Source organism: Bombus vancouverensis, chromosome 1 (genome assembly GCF_051014615.1).
Source record: "Bombus vancouverensis nearcticus chromosome 1, iyBomVanc1_principal, whole genome shotgun sequence".
NCBI lineage: Eukaryota > Metazoa > Arthropoda > Insecta > Hymenoptera > Apidae > Bombus > Bombus vancouverensis.
In genome coordinates this window covers 16,492,459-16,515,036 of record NC_134911.1, presented here as the reverse complement: position 1 = coordinate 16,515,036, position 22,578 = coordinate 16,492,459, and the positions used below count along the sequence as shown (strand labels likewise).

At 42.6% G+C, this 22,578-nt stretch overlaps 2 protein-coding genes across 4 annotated transcripts in view; one reads left to right on the top strand and one right to left on the bottom strand.

Moving 5' to 3' along the window:
- The first annotated feature begins 1,951 nt into the window (after positions 1-1,951).
- LOC117153555 (heat shock 70 kDa protein cognate 4-like) lies at positions 1,952-19,290 on the top strand. 2 transcript variants are annotated; one of them, XM_076621331.1, is made up of 7 exons: positions 1,952-2,063; positions 14,161-14,279; positions 14,780-15,109; positions 15,892-16,290; positions 17,267-17,638; positions 18,233-18,610; positions 18,971-19,290. In XM_076621331.1, the coding sequence occupies exons 3-7, from the start codon at positions 14,819-14,821 to the stop codon at positions 19,064-19,066; spliced, it is 1,536 nt and encodes a 511-aa protein (XP_076477446.1). In that variant the 5' UTR covers positions 1,952-2,063; positions 14,161-14,279; positions 14,780-14,818; the 3' UTR covers positions 19,067-19,290. The 2 variants fall into 2 exon arrangements, with proteins under 2 accessions (XP_076477446.1, XP_033183607.1); XM_033327716.2 differs by lacking the exon at positions 1,952-2,063 and adding an exon at positions 12,791-13,360.
- The window catches only part of Shrm (shroom), a 127,053-nt gene continuing 123,761 nt past the window's right edge, over positions 19,287-22,578 (bottom strand). For both annotated transcript variants that reach the window (XM_033327714.2, XM_033327715.2), the window contains exon 13: positions 19,287-22,329. In XM_033327714.2, coding sequence (XP_033183605.1) covers positions 22,078-22,329 — 252 coding nt within the window. In that variant the 3' untranslated portion in view covers positions 19,287-22,077. The remainder of the gene's footprint in view (positions 22,330-22,578) is intronic.

Here is a 22,578-nt window from a genome sequence, read left to right as displayed (position 1 = left end):
CACGTGCAATAAACCGAGAGACTCTTGCTAAAAGAAGAAAATTGCTATTCTTCATTGCATGGTGCTTTTTATTTCAACATATCGTAAAACACATACAGTATTCTTAAAAAAAGAAATAAAGTCGACCTTGACATATTCCTGGCTTTATTATGCCATACTATATTTATCCAACACGCGTGTATTCGTAATGCGTCCACAGGATTCTTTTTCTTATATCATAATTTGATCTTAATTCTCTCATTAAATAACGTTATTAAGATTCCTCTTGTGCGATTTACCTTTTCGTCAGGAACATGAGAACGCTCGGATGTAAAATTCGTGCGATACGTTACGCAACCGTGTAGGCAAGAGGAGCAAAGTCGAAGGATCAGGCGGAGGATCGGACGATTAGGCGATCGAGCGGCCAAGCGAGCAACCAGTTTCCTCATCGACGTGACATAACCGTTGCGAATCAATTACGGTGTGGAAGCCCGTTGAAATCGCTTCTGGCATATTCCGCTCGAATCGACCGGCGACATCCGCCGTTCTGACGCCGAAAGCCGATCGCGTCGCGCGTACAAACACAAACGAGGGTGCGCGCGCGCCGGTGCAACCCCCGTCAACGCATATACGATATCCTTGAGTAGACTTGGCCTGTATGGCGGACAAATATTTACCGGCATATTTCGGAGATCGTTAATATTGGCTCTCGCCAATACCCTCGTATTGATCTCGCGCGAGCTAGGCTTATGTAATCCAAAGGTCGTATCACTTTGCGACGATTATCGCCGATTCCGTATCTGAAAATACTAGTCGAGGCGGTTTTGCGAACGCGTTTGCGGTTTTCATTCGCGGAGATTCCGAGGCTGACGCTTTTGGCGAATTAGCGATGGAGTGCGTGTTTAGTTTGTACGTTACGTGTTATCGTTGGCGTTTAAAGTATGTACATCTCGGAAGCACGTAAATTGAATTGAATTATATTTGGATGGCTGTGGAATATTACACGGCGTAATTTTAATCAAACTTTCGCAACGTTTAGCGGTCTACGTTAACGTTATACTCGTACAAGAGAAATCCGTGTATAATTCGACTGGTTAGAGTAGTTATCAGATATATCTTACTAGGATGTAATTTCGAAAGGAAACGTAACCGCAGGCAAAAAATTTTCCAGCGGAATATCCCAAAGAACGTCTTATTACCGGTAGACCACCGCGTAAGCCGCGTAATTTTAATTAATTTAGAAGTTAGCACGTTCCGGCCGCGATACTCGGGTCGTAACATCCATTCTGTCCATTACGATTAATTAGCTTCCGCGCAGACGAGCCATTTGTGTGTTCCACTTTGATTCGAAGAATACTTAATGGGGGGTGCTTGGTTCATTAAGCCGATGCGGTGTACAACAATAATTCACCTAGCGATACCACCACTGGCATACCATGGCTATACCACGGGTATAATGCTACAGCGGAGATGCATAAGAAAAAAAGGGATAACTTGTAAATACCCGACCCTCATTAAACACAGTTTCGTTCCTCCCGTTTAATACGTTTTAATAACCACCGCTACGCAACACGATATGCTAATCGACGCTAGAAATTTGCAATTACATTCCCTCCTAATTACCGGACTGCGTACGCGAAGCAAAAGGGTCTCGTCGAACTTAGCCGCGTTGAAAGCTGAATTTTACTCCCGTAATCTGCAAATCCAGCAATTTTACTCGAAAATGAGAAAATATCGAATTTACGCCAACGAATTAATATCGCGATAACGATAAAACGGTTGCATCGTTTTCCCACGTTTTCAATTAGTCAAAGATCGAAATCGTCCCTGCCATGAATTTGCGTCCGCTTTGATCCAACAGGAAGTATAAAAAGTCAAACTAACAACTGGAGAAATTTGTGGATCTCCTAGCTTATCGGACAATCTCGATTAAAAGCAACGTTTATTGTTGCACGCACCGAGAGTTCGCCATCGATAGTATCCAGAGAGAACACGAATGTAAGTGGCGGAAGGCAGCGTAGGAGGAGCGGACCTGCATCCACCGCTTCCGGAAGCAGCCACGCGCAAAGGAATTCCGTTCACGGGTATGTCACCTCGGCGCAACGTATCATTACGAGTTTCGTTCATGTCGCAGAGTTATTATGAGGATCCTATTTCATTGAACGTCGCGTATTACAGATTCTCCCCGTAAATATAGCGTTTTTTGTTTGACGAGCAAAGTACAGTAGTTAGTCTTCTTTTGTTCGGTATTGTTCGTTGCTTATTTTCAGGCTTATTTTATTTCCTCCGTTTCCATCGAATAAACATTACCGGCATTTTACGTTTTTCATTTTCACTCTTCAATTTCACGAGAAATTCTTATCTTTTTGTTCTTTTTCTCTAAACAAAGCTACTCATTTGTCGATGATATTAGTCCAATTGAAATTCGAGGTAAAATAACCAATCGATGTTCACTAATTTTTCGACTTAGAAATCGTGGTATCGACCTTCTCAATAAAATCCTACTCGCCTGCATCTGTAATATCGTATGGTGTAAAATTTCCATTCTGCATTGCCAAGAACGACATAACGAGAATAATCGTAACTGTGTTCAGCGATTTCTAATTGCAAACGGGTACGATGTTGCAGGCGGCGCGACGCGTCGGTTAAGATAAAACGGCGGACGCGCGTCGCCGGAAACGGCGGTGGCTGCATTTAAATTCAATTATACAGGTGTTGTCGGCTGGCTACGTAAAAATCCACATTAAACGCGACATAAATTATGAAACGGAGTCGCGGCTAGCGATATAGAGAAAAAGATGAATAACGTGGAACGCTAAGTTCGCGGCACGCTGAACAACGAGTGCGGTGCACTTTACGGGCAGTAACTAACTCCTGACATTTATTTCAACGGTTCGTACACCGGAGTTTATCCGTCCTTTACGGCCACTCGTTGGCTGTCGCTCTTTTTCGTATTCCTCATGGGAGATGAAAGTAGAGGATGCCTGTTTTTTCGTCGCATCGGTTACCACATAAATATCGACGAATATATGTATATTGTTCCTTTCCTTCTGACACCTCCCAGAATATTTGTTCACCGTCTATTCACCTTTCGTCAATTTTATACCATCCATTTGCCTTTTTATTTGTACGTATCTTAGTTTCACGCATGTTACGCGAGTGATATTTGTGAGAGATCAGAGTTATTAACTATTAACCTGTATCACGTAGGTACCGATCAACTCCACAAAATGAAAATTACAAAGAAGCAATGATATGAAGATATCGTTCGTCAAAATTCGCCTGAGAATTTACGATTCTTTGTGCTAATCACGTACTTGGGTACAACAAAAGCTCGCACTTGGTCAATTTGGCTTCTGAAAGACTCGATCATGTTCCCGTTCCAGTGAAAATTAACATGAACTTTGTCAAAAACGCTTGAATGTTTTTAGTAATAGCAAAAAAATATATATACCAAAAATCTACAGCTTTAACATATTTGGTGCATTCGGTGTCAATTACGAGTTGCTGCCGTTTAAACGGTAAAAGCTCTACGTTTTATGATCGTTGCACGAATTGCAATGGCACGTTCTCGAAACGTTGTATGAGCGTCGTTAACCGATTACGTTAAATTGGTGTGTAAGGACTCGTTGAAACTAGTGCAACTTTATTCTCGTTCGACGAATACCTTCGTGGATCGCGTTGAAAGCGTTTTAAACGGATTAAATCGAATTAGAATACGCCACCGCGGAATTTGACTCCGGGTTTCATCGCGAGCCCTGCAAAGCTCATCTGTCTTTGTTAATTTCACCAATCAAGGCCGGACAATGGATCGATTGCATCCAGATAGTACAAATACGTACAATGGGACATCTCAACAGGCGAACCCTTTGTCGATGAAAGTCCGTTACATTGTTCGATGGCCGGCCTTTTGAATTCTCCGTACGCGAAAGCAATGACCAACGTAACCAGTGGAACGCAAACTGGAACGTGTGATTATCGACCTGCTAAAAATTCGCGTTTTGCGCTTATTTCGAAAACCTGAACCTGAATTACCTGATTGCGTGTAAACGAGTTAATCATCCATATCGAAACTGTGGAATTAGTTATTCCACGTTTCTCTTCTCTTATTTTTCAAAGTCCGTATTCCTATCCAATGAATAATTTGAGTGCAATTGCTAAATTTCCAGCTCCGTGTCATATAAAATATAACAAAATTTTCGATTCTTTTTACGTCTAATATTTAAATTGGTGTAACAGAAAATTCGGTAAGATGTTATACATCGCCCGCGGTTCAGCGGAAGAACTTGCACGGAACCGTGTAATTAATTATATTCATGTAACGCACGCACACGTATGACGTGCGTTGGTGTGAGCTATGTGTGTATGCACGCGTGCACACGAACGTTTTGTAACTTGTCCCGCACAGAAACGCGTCTGTTCAGCTTGTTCTACGAGCGAGCGGCGAGTTCTGGCAACTTCATGCTCACCCGCTATACTTTCCAAAGGGTAACTAGGATGAGTATCATGACGCGTTTAAATATCCCACCAGCCTAATTACAGAAAGTAGATCTATTTTCCAAATGTTAGTTCGTTGCTCCGTTTTCTCCGGTCATGTTAGTTCGGCATTCCGATTCATTATACATTATAACGTGATTTCGTTGTTTGTTTAGTATCTCCGACCTAGTCTTATACAAAATGCTCGTACGGCGAATAGAGTAACGGTTTAACCAACGTCACGACTAATGCTATTCTATCGCCGGCATTAGAGTTATAAATCCGATGTTGGTTACAGAAGGCGGCGTAGTCCACTCGGGATAATCCTGTAATCGCGTGGTACGAATGAATTTAAGGCGGAGATCCGTATAAGCCCTCATTATAATGTCTTTTTACTAGTTTACGTAAAAGGATATGAAAGTCGACGCGGTTGAACGTTTCCTCTGGCCATTTTTATAGGCACGAAGGGGCAGAATTTAAAAGACATAAGCGCCTTGAACAAAGATAAATAGCTGAGCAGTGGGCGTTCTTACTTCGTGAAACGCGAAATGTCTCCTTTATAATCCTTCATGGATTTATACAAATTTACAAAAATACTTAAATGCGTACGTAATGTACCGAAGGTACAATAGTACTTCATTTATTTCAACTCCACTTAATTGAACGAAATTTTAGTCAATGTGCAATCAGTTGAACTACTACCGACTGTATTCACTCGTCTGAATACTAAATCTCATTATGTGAACGAAAAATAATATGTAAAAAGTAATCCTTTCTTCCTCCTGCCTGTTCTTTCTTCTTTTTGGTTTCGCTTCTCCTCTCGCGCTCACACTCGTACAGTTTCCAAAGATATATGCAACTATGCGGCCATCTTCGATGCGATCGTATTGCACCGGCTATGGTATGCACAGACTTGGTAAAAATCTCTCAGACCACCTACGTTGAAATCGTAGTGCCTTACTACACAAACTACAGTGCCTTAAATTAGAATAATTAAACATGTGTAGTTTAATAAGAATCAATTTTATTCTTTATTGAGAAGGTTCTGCGTTTACATTTTTATTTTATGAATAAAACGTTCGATATCTTGCGTATAAGTGACTATTCGTTAAGACCAAAAGTAAAATTACACTGGTAGTTGGAGATCTCTGTTTGAACACTACTTAATAGGCTACCTAGGGTTAGGGTTAAGCAGATCGTATCTTTCATCCCCCGTTTTTGATCATTTTTTTCTTTCAATTACAATATTGCATCCAACGAGCTAATCAGTTCGTTCTGACCTATGTTGAACCCGATCGTTAACAGAAGCGGCGGGATAATCGCTGCAGATAACCATATTCCGGTTTTGCGGCTAATTGAACTGCTGATTGATGTATTATCTTCCGGACGAATCGTTGCGCGGCCCGATTGCCATTTGATCGGTTTCATCAACGGGTCGAGGTAGCGTTAGCCGAGTGAAGAAAACATTTTTGACCTTTCTACGTTTACGCAAACTACGCAGCTCTGCGCCGTGCCGCGTTCGTCCAGAGACATTTCATTAGCATCCGTTTATTTACAGTAAAAATAATATCGTCGAGATACATTGATCGTACTTGTGGAAATAACGAAAATCTGACGTATAGCTGTCCACGTAATGACGATTCAACCAGTCAGTGCTGAAAATGTCGATTCGTATACAGCGATAGGACGACCAACTCCAAATATAATTCGTCACATTTGCAGGAAGTATTAATATCACCACGAAATTACCAAAGCTTTCGGTAATCCATATAATACTATCCAACTGGACTAAAATTACAATAGAGTTTGCGCAAGTGCAGAGATATATTACTACAAAAATATTAGTTGAGACTTATGAATTTGATTGATTTTTAGTTGGTTTTTGTTTGTTTACTTAAATTATTAGAAAGTGGAGCTGTTTGTTACGGCAACTCCTTTAATCCTTGGAACTAATTTCTTGGAAAGGGGCTCTGACGTAATACGTAGATACGTCAAGTATTCGTATCTCACTCGCATTCGACGAAGAAGAGAGAAACGCGTGTACCTTTCTCAATAACTGGCCAACCAGATAAGTTCTGAAAATAAACGAAAGTTTTAATATCAAACTCAACCTCATTGAACTAGCAATCTCCTTCAAACAAGACGTCATTTTCCCATTTCTCTGTACAGCAGGGTCCATAACAATTTTCCAACGACTTTACCTTTCTCTAACGCCAGACTCCCGACCAGGGAAAAACTGCGAGTCATATTGTCGGGCCACTCGTGATGCTTGTTTCGCAGCCACTCTCGCGAAGCGTCTTTCGAGCGGCTCGTCTCGCGAGAGAAGCATTGAATCGGAGAAGGGAGCGGCAGCCCATCCCCTCGGGGGTGTGCACACGGACAGGAAAAGAGAAGAAGGAGCAACGCGCGCGGCGAAGGAGGGCCGTACTTTGCATTTTTATTGGCACATTACGTCCGCCACTCCTCGCCACTGTAAGCAAGCGTCAAAACCGTCTTCCGGCGATCGCGGGTACGTGCCGACTGAAGTGGCAGGATGATTCCACCGACCGAGTCTTATTGGAAATTTCACCGATAACTCGGTGCTCCATTAAGGGACGGCCACGGCGGCGACCGGGAATCGCGCGGGCTCCTGCATTCGATGCACGAATTAATGGATCGACATGCTTGCTCACGTCTGATGGATTCGCTTACCTGTAGATTGCTGCGGTAAGATAGGGGAAAATTGGATCGACTGCAACGATTCCCTCTCGCGATTCGTCTTTTCCGAGTAGTAAGTGAGAGAGAGAGAGAGAGAGAGAGAGAGAAGTAGTGTTAGAGTTTTCTCGTGGAGGTCGAGATCGCCGATGGAAGCGGTTAATTGGCCGGTGATCGGTCGATGTGGATAGAGTTGCGGTTATCGAGGGTTTTATTGTTAAATGATTGGGGTAATCTGAGGAGGAGAGAGAAGGAAGGTTAAAAAAGAACAGGTGGATGTTAGAGTTTCGCTCGAATAAACTGTTGAATATTCAACGAGATTTCACAAGAATAACGGCACATTGTTATATTTGACGAAGAAAGTATTTTAGAATACATATAAAAAAATACGTACACGTACACGTATTTACAAGTCTTTAGAACTCGATCCAGTTTAAATAACGAATCCCATAAAGACAAAAAGTTCCTCTCCCTCCACTTTTAGTTTATTCACAATTACATGTCATTCTTTATATCTCTTCTTCTCCTCTTCTGTGGTATTGTTTGCAACCATATCCAGCAACTGACTACAAAAATGGAAAAGATAAACAGAAAATGACATTTGTTGCCCGGCATAAAGTACAGATATCCTAACCAGTGCACGATACTATGAATTTACCATTTAATACGCAGCTCTCCTGGCTGACGTTTTATTAAGCCGCACCGTTCGTTTCGCGGACACGCGGCTACAAGTAATTTCGATCCGAAATAGCAGGATCAACGCGGAGAGAAATGTTTGCTCTTCGCTAGACTTGACGAGTAATTTACTGTCACAACTTACCGGGACACAATAACGCGCGTTTTGCTCGCGAAGGATTAATTATACCAGGCCGTATTACGTCCAGGTGGACGTCCGACGTGTCTGTAAACGACAGCCGTCGTATTTTCATTTCGCCGAACCTAACGATGCGACCGCAGCAACGCCACGGATCGCGCGCCGGTTATATGAAATATCGTTCGGGTTTCATTCGCGTGTCCCGCGAATCATCGAGATTCAAAGATCGCGCGCATCGATCCTACATCACGAAAAATGCTACTGACCCATGATAAAATGAAAATTCAATTGGTTGATTAGGAACCTGTGAATAAATCGATTAAAAAGAAATTGAACGAGTTTCGAATTTTATGGTCTCGGGATTTCATCGGGATCCGTGCGAGCGTGTCATCGTAAAATTTGAATCGCTCACCGTTTCAAATATACAAATGCCGACAATTTAAACTTTTGCTTGGTGAAATTTGTGGAACGTTGTTGAATTAATTTAACTAATATATTAAATGTAACGATAATTCCCTATAATAAACACGAAATGTAACTCACGTAATTGATGTTTTTCCTGTAATTTTTATATGCACTCAACAAGTAATTATTTACAATATTTGTGAAGATTGACTCGTATAACCTTGTCGTTAAAGTTCCTGATTTCTTTCTGCAAATTCTATTGTTTGGTTGAGACGATGTCCTCGAAAGCACCGTGTGATTCCTACCGTGTCTCTTACATCCAGTGACACGTGGAACGATAAGCGATCGTTGCTATCCAGACAGAAGGACATACTATCTATCGCGAGTCTTGCGCCAAGGTAGGTGTACCCAGGGAGAAACGAGAGAAGCATAGAGGCGACAGAGAGTCCCCGAATGCAATGCGATGCCTATCGATCGGCCGCCATGTGTGAAATAACTCACACAAATAACGCACACGCCGTTCCGCGTACACCCACGTACACGCCGCCACCCTTGACAGAAATGTTCTTTCTTGCGAGCTCGAATATTCCGGCAGACAAGGCCAACCACGGGGCTGACGGGAGAGGATGAGTGGTAAGAGGAAGTAGAAGTAACGCGCGTGTAACGGCGCGCTCGGTGGTCGAGCCGGATTTTTATCCAGGATCCGACGATCATCTCATTGATGAATACGCAGTTTTCATGAATACCATATGAGGTTTGTCAGGACGTGTATCTTCGGTACGGCGCGACATTCGATACGATCTCGCACGAAGATCGGAACGTCGAGCCGTTTCGTCTTTCGCGAGGGGATTTGCACTCAGACATCTTCGAAACCGTGACGAAAATTTGATCGTCGCATATTATTTATGACTTACGAGACTGAGATGAGAAAATAACGGCTGGCTTCGAGCAGAAATATAGTCAAGACAGGGTTAGGTTAGGGCCTGTTTTATTTCTTCGTGGTTTCGGTCTGTCTTCGATCGATTATCAGAAACTATTTTTACGATGCGATAATCTCTATCGAAAAGCCAACAATTTCTGTTTCTTATTTTTCGTAGATCGCTCAAGAAACGAAGACCTGAAAGATGAATCACAGTTGTAGTCTTGAAGTTCGAAGAGTTGTCGTCACATTTTCCGATAATTATTTTACTGTGACTGTTCTACTGTACCATGAAATCTTATTTATTTATATTGTATATATTTTTCTATATAAAAAAAAATCAGACGTATACTTCTGGTTCGACTTTTGCCTCATTTTAAATAGGTTCCGCGTCAACTTTGCCGGCGAAAGGATTAGCGCGTCGCGGTCGTTATAAAAGCCGCGAACCGATTTCATTTTATCGCGACGCTGTCATCGGCGAATTACCGCGTAAACCGGCCGGCCGGCGGACCGCCGCTCGAGTGGATATTACGCTGGATCTGCAATAACTGTAAGCGTTTCGGGATTTATATCGTTTCATCCTCATGTAACCACCATATTGGCCGCTGCTTCAGAGCTGCTAAGCCCCTTACCATTCGGCCCCGCGCCGAACAATATCCGGCTAACTTATATTCGAAATGTTGCAGCTCACCGCTGGCCTTCCGCCCTTCCCGATCCGCTCACTGCCTCTCTTCTGACCAGCGCCGATCGACTCAAGCCAGCCCGCTGGCCCTGCCGATGCACTGAAAATATTGTAACCGGTTCCCACTTTTCTCTCATTCAATATCAGCCTTGTTATTTACGATATGTATTATCCGATGAGAAATATGACAATCGCAGCCGCTTGTCGCGGTAGATTACCGGCCCCGAGAAGTCGTTGCAGAACGGATGCTCTCTCCGATGAGTCCACGTGATACACTAGTTTTGTTCCTTAAACGTCTTGTCGAGTTATTGCGGTTTAAGGAACGGAAGTACATTAGAAATCGAAGTAGAATTGACTGTCATCTTGGAATATTCTACTCTGTATCATATCGAGGAAGTTCTCCTTGTTACAGCATGGATATTGAAAACATAATTCTTAGAAATAGTCGTTTGAGAATGTTTTCCTACTACTTTGACGTTTATAGCAAACCTGTTAGGTAACCTTACCGATGAGTCCACTGATGAATAGATCCCGCGCGAAACGCATCCTTCGCCCTCTTTGCTTCCTCTAATATCGCAACGTCACGCGGTAATATAACATAATTGATTGATGATGCATAAATTTCAAATATACTCTAGCCACGCAAACTTAATATAATAATATCCCAACGTTTCCTTAAATCCAAAGATTCCACAGAAATAAATCATCGTCTTCTGCGTCCATATCAGTTTTTCCAGTCGAGACAGAATCACGAGGCATTTATAAAAGAAGACAAAGATCTTGGTAAGGTCCATTTAGATGATCGGCGGTTTCACTTTGTAACAGGGGTGAAAATCGCGGTTTCCTTCGGAACACGACGCATCTATGCTAAGAGGAACGGTAGCCAAGGTGAAAAGAGCCGACGGAACGATCGTTGAATCACGGCCAGATTGTGGGATGAGAGGCAGGATTGGAAACGACCGGTTTTCGGTAGTCTGCCAGAGGTTTTCGTTGTACGCGAAACTCTTTCCTCCTTCCTCTGCCTTGTATCGTTCGGTATCTCCTTCACTCTCTGCGCTTTCTCGCCGCATTCATTCGTGTACATCGCTCAACCTCGTCCCTCCTTCTATCTCCTCGCAGTTCTGGCTTCATCCCTTTCGTCGCTTCTGTCCGCCTCCTCGCGAAACGATAAATTTCCCGGCTTTAAATCCCGGTCGCGGTACCCGACCATCTCCACGACCGCGGCCACCGAACGATTCTACAATACACCATGAACGGACGTACAGCTTGTACCGACTTCGCGTGTCTTGTTTACCGGCCTGACGACATATTTATGAGGCTTACACATACTCCCGCCCCGATCCAATCTCGATATTCGCGTTATCTCCCATTCGCGCCATCTTCATTCTCTAAAACTCTAAACCATCTCGTTTTGCCTTCAATTCTTCGATACTGTTCTTCTTTCGTCGCGTTTCCGTCTCTTCCTTCGAGTTTTGATTTCTGGCTGAAGTCTAGTATTGTGCAGAGCTAGAAAGAGAGCAAATGGAAGGAATACGATTGATCGTAGCAGCTTAGATTCACTTCGATTTTACACGAACTTTTAACTGTAACTTGTTATTTACTATTGTACGTTATACAATACATGTCGCCTGATGAGTAAAGCAAGCGGAGTATATATCAGCAGCTTTCCTTACAGTTTCATATACTCTTGTATCAAGGGACCCTGTTGAATTCTGTTGCAATTTTCTCGGATCTGTGGTGTCTCAAAAGTTTTAGGTAATGCGAGTTCATCTGGTAAGCGTCCAAGGTTTGTCGTTAGGAATAGTCATTAATTATGACATCGTTCACCCTCGTAGGGGAAAGGATAAGCAAATTAACGCGTCACATCCTGCATTTGGGACTCCCCTTCGGGATAAATTTATCGGGCTCTGGTGGAAGCTCCACCTCGACGACGCTGGACCAGCTTGGGGCGGAACTTCCTCGTATGCTCGTGTTCCGGTTCCGATAAGAGCCCATGTCGCTTAATTAATTCTCAGCATCAATTTTCTTCCGACGTTTTCGAATATTTCCCTTTCTCGTAAAATCGTGAAACCTTCGTGACGCAGCCAGACGAAACTTTATTCCCTCAACTTCCAGAAACAGTCACGCTGTCACACTAAAATTATCGAATGAACTTAAAACTACCAAGACATTGTTTGAGGAATTAAAAAAACCCGCTGGAGGTTGCCCGAAGCTACGCGTGGTCTGCATTTCGATTCACGGTTATCGATCATCGCGGTAGAAGCTTGTAATGGGAAGTTTATTAGGGAGCCATAAATGAGATAGGCCGTCAGCGTGTCTCTTTGTACGCATCACAGACGCGGAGTCGATCCAAAACCCTGGTCACGAATCACGGCGTCTGTCCACGTCGTGGATGGGAATCGACGCGTCGCGGTCGAACGCGCGAAATTTACGAACGACGCGATCGATGGCTCCGGTAATTGCCTGATTATCGGACCGAAGAAGTCTCCCTTTCAAAACCCATGGCTTCCTGATACTATCGAGATCAACGCCTTCGCCGCGCCAGAGCGTGAAACGTTCTGTGTGATAAGGTTTTCTCGAGCTATGTTACGAATCGTAGATTCGCGACGTTCGATTCTCTGGGGAAGAAGAAAAATCTGAAGTGCTTTTATCTCGAGTAACTGCAACGATGGGAGATATGAAATTGAAAAGTATAAGCCGTTTCTTGTCTTTAATTGCTTGAATTATTGCATGGAAAAGATACATCCAATCTTGATTTCCTAGTTCCAAGCTCATAACGAAGGTGAACAACTCAGTTCTTTTTTCAACATCGTCGTCAGTCTTCCTGAATATTTTAGGCGTTTTTGAAAGCACAAGAATACCATTATCGTAAAACAGAAAAGATACCGGTGCAAAAGGTCCTCTTAATACTACACTACGTTAAATATACAAGACAAAAATGGTGTCTAGAGCATACTTTTACAACCTTCGATAAATAGTACGCTTTTTTCCGCCACTTTTTATCTGCCATTGGTGTAACTCAAGTGCCTACAAGCATAGGGGACATTTTCCAATTTAGCTCAATCGCACGCAGCATTGAACGTACGTAAGAAGACAGTAGACTGCACGACCAGAACAGTCGAGCAGCGATTATTCTGTCGTTGCATCCAGTCTTCTCGTTTCGTCCTTCCAAATTTCATCGGGTTTACAATGACAGCACCGGCGGTAGGGATTGATTTGGGAACAACCTATTCGTGTGTCGGCGTATTTCTCAATGGAAAAGTCGAGATCGTCGCTAATGACCAAGGAAACCGCACTACACCGAGCTACGTGGCGTTTACCGAAGCGGAGAGGTTAATCGGTGATGCAGCCAAGAATCAAGTAGCTATGAATCCCACGAACACGATCTTTGGTAGGCTTATAGTTCGATGATCGTGTCAAAGTTTAATTCTTAATCACAGGCTTCCTTATTTTTGACATTACCATAGACGTACTGTTACCGATAGTCTACGGATGGATTACTTGAAAATTTTATTCATTAAACCACTGTATTATGATACGTAAAAGCCACAGAGAGAAATCACTATAAATTACGTTTCACAAATCGCAAATCTTAAAGTTTTTTAAATTCTCCGGAATCTAGATTGTAATAGTGAAATTACGATAAACCAAATTTCTTCTAAAAGATTACTGATTTGTATTTGAGGATTGAAACGAAGCTAAGCAAAATATTCCATCTTCTAAAAAAAAAAAAAATAAAAAACAAAATTAAGAGATACTTCTTGAAGTCGGACGTAAAATCAAAACGTAGAGCGTTACGCGAACAGAATTTTTGATAATCACGCTGGCAAGGTCCATCGACTTGGCAGCGTAGCTAGGATCCCAAGAATCACCGTCATTTCCGGGTTTCTGGGCTGGCTTCCGGCGCAATAGCTGGCCCGCGAAAAGAAACGCGACCGGAAACCAGTTCAACGTCGAGAACGCTCTCGTTTCGTGGCTGCCAAATCGACTTACCGTTTCGAGATCTATAGTCGTTCAGCGGACGAGGTCGGAATTCGCCCACGATAAGTTCGCTCGTTTCGCCACGATAAGAGCGTGGTCGTGATCGTTGCGTCTCTCGATCATGCGCCGAATTCGCGGCCAATTTTGCGATCGCTGCCAGCGATCCTCGAATCGATGACCAAGGGAAGCTTAAATGAAATTGTCCGACAGATGCGAAGAGGCTGATTGGCAGACGTTACGATGATCCATCAGTCCAAGCTGACACGAAACAGTGGCCGTTCGCCGTGGTTAACGACGGAGGAAAACCGAAAATCCGAGTTCGGTACAAGGTGAGTTGGCTAACGTTTAACGTGACCTGACGTCCAACCGCGTGAACATCCACAGTTAGACAAGGAATTTAATTAGAAACGTTTGACTTTGTTCTGTGTACGGTATCAATGTTGCTTTATGGATGTTGGCCTACATTTTGAACAATCGGTATCTTATCAAACTGCAAACTCATCCTTTGTAGCTGGCGAATTTTCCTACACTCTTAAGGATCGACGTTCGATCGTAAATTTTTCACTTTTCCGAGCTTTCAAAGACACTGGAACGATTCTTGGATACTTATCGATGTTTCTATGGTATCATGTGATCGTCGATTATGTCAATTACTCGGAACCTTCTTTAATAAAAGTAAACATCAAATCTAAAATTCCACTTGGCTTTAGGGAGTAGTAGGCCATCTTTCAAACGGAACTTAAGAAACTAAACGTTTCGGAGGAATTTATAACACACTTTCGCTCTCCTCTATGATCAATTCTATTCCGAGTTGCTATATCGATTCTAGGGTGAGACGAAGTCGTTCTTTCCCGAAGAGATCTCGTCGATGGTTTTGACGAAAATGAAGGAAACGGCGGAAGCTTATTTGGGAAAGTCCGTCACGAACGCCGTGATTACGGTACCAGCGTACTTCAACGATTCCCAGCGACAGGCTACCAAGGACGCCGGTACTATCTCCGGCTTGAATGTCCTGAGGATCATTAACGAGCCGACTGCCGCAGCTATTGCTTACGGCCTCGACAAAAAGGGCCGCGGTGAAAGGAACGTTCTGATCTTCGATCTCGGCGGCGGTACTTTCGACGTATCGATACTGACTATCAACGACGGCATATTCGAGGTAAGTTTCGTCTATGCGCGGACCGCGAACCGCATTCCTCCGCGGAGGAACTTCCTTTTTCCTATTGCCGTCGGAACCCTCTCGGGACGGAGCTACGTGCTTTTCCGTGCTGTGAGAAACAAGTCCGAGGAAAGTTTTTAAATAAAAGCAGCGTTCCTTATGGTTTAATGCGAAACCTACGTAGAACGAATAAACGCCAGTAACTAAGTCTTCTGCCTCAGCAATTTTACTGCCAAAAGAGAGTAATGTTGCAAGGTGATGTTTCGATTTTATCTTCTGTTGATTTGACGATTCTAGTAATAATTTGATTAAGTCAGTACCTTGAGTATGGAATAGAATAATTTTTACGTCGAGAGTTTTAACGCTTTAACGTCTGCTGATTTGTTGCTATCTTCCTGCATGGCTCGAGTAAACGAGAATTTTCTGAATTTCATCGCATGATATTAAATTCCTCTGTGCTTCAAGATCACTGACAGCCAATGTGTTAAGACGCGTAGAATTTTTTGACTTTCGTTTAGAAACGTGAGTTTCTTTGACTTAACATAATTTTTACTCGCTCTAGTTTTAGACACATTAGCACGAGAATGCTTTGAAAGAGCGATTATAAAGTTACGACGGTTTTGACAGTAAATATCCAGATTATCGGGTATCGCGTTAAAATCGGAATTTCTGGAAATATCGAGGTCGATTGTAAAGTTCCAACAGATATCCGACAATAAAATTAATATTACCAGAAGAGTAGTGAACTTGCATTCTAGAATAGAATACGCATATAATTTCAGGTGAAGGCCACTGCCGGTGACACCCACCTGGGTGGCGAGGACTTCGACAGTCGCATGGTGACACACTTCACACAAGAGTTCTCAAGAAAGTTCAAGAAGGATCTGACGACGAACAAACGAGCGGTTCGTCGGTTGAGAACAGCGTGCGAGCGCGCCAAGAGGACCTTGTCCTCATCGACGCAAGCCAACATCGAAATCGATTCCCTGCTCGATGGCATCGACTTTTACACGTCCATCACGCGCGCTCGCTTCGAGGAGCTCAACCAAGATCTCTTCAAGTGTACGTTACAGCCAGTTGAGGAAGCTCTGCGAGACGCCAAGATGGACAAATCTCAGATTCACGACATCGTGCTCGTCGGTGGCTCGACTAGAATTCCACGAATCCAGAGGTTCCTTCAGGTTGCTTTCATTCTTTATTTATTTACGGGATAACCCTTTCATACATAAAAGATAACATATAGGCAGGAACAAGTATTCGCTGTTGGCGAGCAACGCCCTCCGAGCCAACGTTTGACGCGACGCGGTGTGTCGGTTCTTTAAAACGAAGTTAGGGTGATACAGGGCAGGTTCGATAATGAAACGCATTAAAATTCGATTACATTTCCTAGCGGAGCGACCCCAGTGTTTTAAGTCAGGGTTCGAAACGCAGGACGAGGGTACGGTCGCGAACAATATAGGGGGGGGGGTGGTCGGCGACGCCCCCAGAACGAACGTTACAAAATTAATGAGCTCTATGACAAAGTCAACACCCGCGTTTTTCGACCCTATGCGTAGTCACCGCGTTACCGGTACCATTAAACGTACAGCCTGCTGGAATATATTTATGGTGTTTGACGGCACGAAGGGCTTCGACTTTTATCGTTCGGACACCAATAATCGTAATTGAATTAGAGTACTTTGGAGGCCATTGCGATCGTTGCGATAAATTCTAATATGACTGGGTTCACAGTTTATTGTCCTTTCCAATAGAGACTGATTAACGTGATGTAACGATCGAGCTTGATGCGAAGAAATAAGAAAATCTTTAAATAAACCGATCGAATATGTAAATATTCCTTCTGCATATTTGAGCTTACTAAGCACTGTGGTGTCTGTTATTCTTCGATTCTTAAAGTTATTTATTCTTCCAGACCATTAAATACTTTAACGACTTTATCTTTGTAATTACTAAACTGATGCAAGTGTTTCTAGGAATAAGTCTTCACTTTCGTCTTCTGAGATACGTATCTCATCGCAATAATTTACTTATTATTTTAGATTTAAGTATAGATTAAGTACAGATATTTTAGATTTAGAGATTGATTCTGGTATTAAGGAAAAAGACACTTTTTAAACGAACAAACGAGATCCCAATTCCTTTTCCTTCCATTGACAGGACTTTTTTAATGGAAAGGACCTTAACAAATCGATAAATGCGGACGAGGCTGTGGCGTACGGGGCGGCAGTGCAGGCGGCCATATTGCAGGGTGACAAGTCCGAAGCAGTACAGGATCTGCTGCTCCTGGACGTGACTCCGTTGTCCCTCGGGATAGAGACCGCCGGTGGCGTGATGACCGCTCTCATCAAACGCAACACCACGATCCCGACCAAGCAGACGCAAACTTTCACTACCTACTCGGACAATCAACCGAGCGTCCTGATCCAGGTTTACGAGGGGGAGAGAGCAATGACCAAGGACAACAACCTCCTGGGAAAATTCGAGCTTTCTGGGATTCCGCCGGCGCATCGAGGCATACCGCAAATCGAAGTGAGTCTTTTCATAGAAAACTCAAATTAATTATTGAATCTTTTCCTCAGGACTATTAAGCGTTATCAATTAACACATAAATCAATGATTACCAGTATCAAGAATTAAAGCAGAGGAGCTGGCTACTAGCTCCTATAACGATAAATCGCAAGATCGCTAATAAACGTTTCGTAGACTCGAAGAACCAGAGATAAGAAAACAATTCCAATAGAGTACCAGCGGTGCTGGTACGTAGCGAAACGCAGCAATTGCGTCGGGAAAGGAAATCCTTGGCAAGGATATACACAAATCCGTCGAGAGGACGAGGGTTAGGGTTACGACTGGACAGGGTTGAAAGATCCTTTCCAGACGATCCCGTGCCTCGAGATTTCTTTTCTGCCTGTTGCCACCAGTGTACGAGTCGGATGGAACTCTATTGGAATTGTCAGGCTGTCCGGATAAGTATCGGAACGGAAAGCAGACGCGGAAGTGGAAGGACTCGAAGGAATGGAGATGGCGTCTGGACCGCGCGATGTCGAACAGAACAACGGAGAAAGTGTCGTTTTTCTTCCTTTTCTTCTTCTTTCAGATTTCTTCCATTCTTTTGCTTCCCAGGTGACCTTCGACATCGACGCGAATGGTATCTTGAACGTGTCCGCCGTGGAGAAATCAACGAACAAGGAGAACAAGATAACGATAACCAACGACAAGGGTCGACTCAGCAAGGAGGACATAGAACGAATGGTGAACGAAGCGGAAAGATACCACGCGGAGGACCAATCGCAGAAGGAGAGAGTCGCAGCGAAGAACAACCTCGAATCGTATTGCTTTAACGTAAAGAACTCCATCGAGGATGAGAATATCAAGGCGAAGATTGCGGAAGGAGACCGGAAACTCATAGCTGACAAGTGCGATGAAATCATCAAGTGGCTCGATATCAATACTTCCGCCACTAAGGAGCAATTCGAGAATAAGCTAAAAGACGCTGAAAAAGTATGTTTTTTTTTTAAATATATTCCTATTCCATATTTTATATTATATCTGTGGAGGGAGACATGTTTTTCTTCTTTTTTCCTTTTTGAATAATGAATTCAACAGGCGCTATTGTAATCGAATCGTGTCACGAATTTAGTAAACTTGTTGAAGTTTCTGCTTTATTATCTTCTGCAGGTCCTTTAATTATCTACTAACGATACGAAGGAATAGTAGCATTCTACCTAACCGACTAATAATATATTCCTTTAAAAGTCCTATTATTATGGTTTATTAATAATTAGTAGTTGTCGTCGTTGTTCTAATCTATAAATTTTATAAGTTCTAATTTATAAATAAAACATGTCGTTAATTTTTCAGGTTTGTAAACCGATTTTTACCAAATTTTACAACAGCGCAGGATACGGACAAAATTATAGCTCTTCGGCCAATCCAACGATAGAGGAAGTGGACTGACTGAATATTTACCCTCGGTTGGTTATACTGCGTGCCGCCGGTGCTTTGATAAAACTTTTCACACGATGTTCAAAATTCATCGTTAATATTTTTCGCGCGACTCTATTTTAAACGAGCTTAATTCCGAACGATCAAAATATTTGTGAATCCAAGACAATTGAACGCTTGTAAGCAATTAAAACAGTTCACAAGGTTGAATCATAAAATAAACGGCTCCACGTTAATTTCCAACGCATTATTTATTGCAAGCGAGTTTGGGAAAGGTAGTTATCGTAATGATTTCGTAATACATTCGAGATATGCGATAATATTGTCAGACTAACACAACGACCTAGCGTCGCCGCTTACGTGTATGTGACGCACGTATCAATGTGTATACAGCGTGTAAACTGTTTCATCAAACGGGTCCTTCTCGCATCACGTTAAAAATTAATATTGTTTATGCATATAAAGAATATGTACACAAAATGGGGAAGGGAGACACTATTAAATATTTAATGAACTTAGCGTACAGGTAAATATAGCCTACGCATTAATGGAACGTTTCTTCTCGTAAAAAATAGATTATGCAGAGCACCATGGTTTCTTCATCATATTAATCATCAACGTCTTCCGTTTTTCTCTTTTTTCCATTTTCTACTTTTTGTTTTTTATCTTCGAATTAACTGAATTTCTTATATACAATTTTCCGCGTCATTGTCGCGAATCACCGCGATGAATCGCGACGCTGTAACGCTGTTTGCAAGCACATTACGAAATGTGGCTAATTCCCGGGTCGGACGGGCGCCGAGATTACAGTGTCAGCGCCTTATCAGCGCGGTATCTTGCGAACAATCGAGAAACAAACGAGGAACAGAAACTGACTATAATGTTGTCGCAAAATTTTATGCCCTGTGCTCAGTCTTTCACGCGCGTTACAATTTACTTTTTGTTCGTTCTTCTCGTTCCGCGCGAAACGGTCCGATTGGCTGATCACTTTCTAATTTACGATCCTTTCCAATTTGTACCGAGATATTAGGTTAATCCGTACCAGTTTTTACATTAAGTGGAATTCCAGTGGGTTCAACTATTTCATGATATTCGATCGTTAGAAATTAAGTTACAACAGATAGTAGATTTGACGATCCGAAAGTGTTACAGATTCAGCAGCTCGTAGTTTCGAGCATTGCAAAATCGAAATAGATCGTTTGGTATTCCACCTTCATCTCTGTTTTCGCTCTAGTGCCGCCAAGTAATTTAAAGCATTCCAATATACTCGTTTATTTCAATCACGGAATTATGCAATCGCGCCGCGAACCTTTCGCTGGGTCGAGTAACAGAAGACAGATTCCATCTCGGGATCTTTGAGTCTGTCAGTAAGTATCTCATTACCGAGCTCAAAAAACCGGAGGATCTTACGCTTCAAACTTTTGCCACGTCTTCTTCGTTCTCGAATTCGTCGTCGAGATCGAGGCTGATCGTTGCGACACGATTGTCGAAACGAAGAACGCAGGGTATGTACGCAAGAACGGGATGTAAAAAAAAAAAAAAGAAAAAGGGCTCAAAGGCGGGAAAAGGAGCGACGAACTGCTTGGAAAATGACCGAGGCATAAAATTTTTCGTAAGACCACCATGGAGGCTCGAAATTATTTATCTTTGATATGTTCGCTTTCGAGAGTCCTTGGTACGGTCGTACAGAAGTAAGTAAGATCACAAGCGTCATAGAGGCTCACGAGAGCCTCTGGGATTAGAACAAAAACATAAAAAATAGTAATCGTTGTATATGTGAGCATGTATGTATGTATAATGGTTTCGAAAGCGTTTCGAATCCGAGTCTCGTGCATATTTACGCACCTGTATCATCGAATCATGTGTGTTGTGTTGTGTCGTGTGTTTCCTATGATATATCATCACTTAAACGCTAGCTTGTTTCATCTTTTATAATTATATACATGTTACAACGTCGCTAGGCATGCCTGTATTGTTCGGATATAGTATATTTGACGAGCACGTGACTCCTTACCCTTTATATCACATATCGTATATAAGAAGGCACCAGAAGTAATTCTAGGTCAAGAATCATACCGCGGCTTGAGCGCCGCTCACATTATGCTAACCAGGTAATGGAAACATCCATAAGCTGTACACGTGTTTACTTTCAGTGGCGTTCGTCCAAGCGTTGCCACGAACGGAATACGTCGAAACGTAAGAGCGACCCACTCCTCGAGCTTTTCTTCCGTCACGCTTTCAATTCATCATCGCCGAGAAAATAACGTAATTGCAATATATCAAAATTCCGACCACCCCAATACATCTAATACATAAATCACAAGAAAATTCCCACATTAACCGGAAGGTTCACTTGGATCGAATAAATTTGATCGTTAAAGATCAATTTCGTATCACATAATTTTACACGAAAAAAAAACGAAATTTCATTCCATTTCGTTGCCTTATCAACGAGTGTGCCCATTCGTGGCGCCTACTTCGATACTTCATTCTCCGTCTCTGCTCACGAACCACATGATACAATCAGTGCAAGTTTAGTAAAGACTAGCCACTCGAGGCCGTCTCTGGATCACGCTTAGATCTTAAAGATCGTCCATCGTCGTGCGACAATTAATTTTACTTTCGCATAACATCACGATGAATCGATATAAAATTCTCGAATCGTGCAATTTTGCACCAACGAGAAGACGTCTCGATGTTTGGTCCATCTAGGACTCCAAGGATATGTACAATGAACACGTGTGTTTCTTAAAAAAAAAAAAAAGAGAAAGAAGAAAACGATTTCAAGCTACCAGTACGCCTATTCGCTAAAGATATCACGTTCCATTCATCGATTCGAACACACGCGTAGCAGGATCGTTTACAAAATTCAACGTGTCGTTTGCAAAATACCCTGGATCTGATCGCGTGTTCCTTCCTGTCGTAAAAAAATCGTATCATGCTCGAGGGAACACGCGTTTCCAGGCATAAACAGGCGTCTCTGGTGCGATCAGATCGCGATCGGGTTCGCGTTTGTTTTACGACTAGTCGATCGCTTCCCTCAATGCGGCAAGCTGCTCCTCCCCAAGCTTCACTTTGTCCTGAATCTCACGGCCGTCCACGATCAGCTTCGCCTTCATGTTGATGAAGTGTTGATAATCCGCGAACTCTTCTTCGTTCAGGTACTTCGACAGAATCGTCGATACGTTCACACTGCGCTTGTCGATGTTGCTTTTTAGGATTTTCGCCTCTTCCAGCTGATCCATCAACTTGTCTCTTTTACTCTCCAGAATTTTCTGCGAATAAAAATAGAATGCTCTTTATTATCGTTCGTTGTTAAAAATTACTTCGAGTTTTCTAATTGCTGCAATATGTAGTAAAAGCTTATTTATCTGAATTCATTGAGAAACAGTAGTTCATGTAATTGAGGTTTATTGATTTCCTCCTCTATCTATGATTTCTCTTGGATTTCTATTTACTTTAAAGTTTTTACTAGAGTTAATTTTTAACCACGTAATGGAACGTATTGCATAAGATCTCGTCGA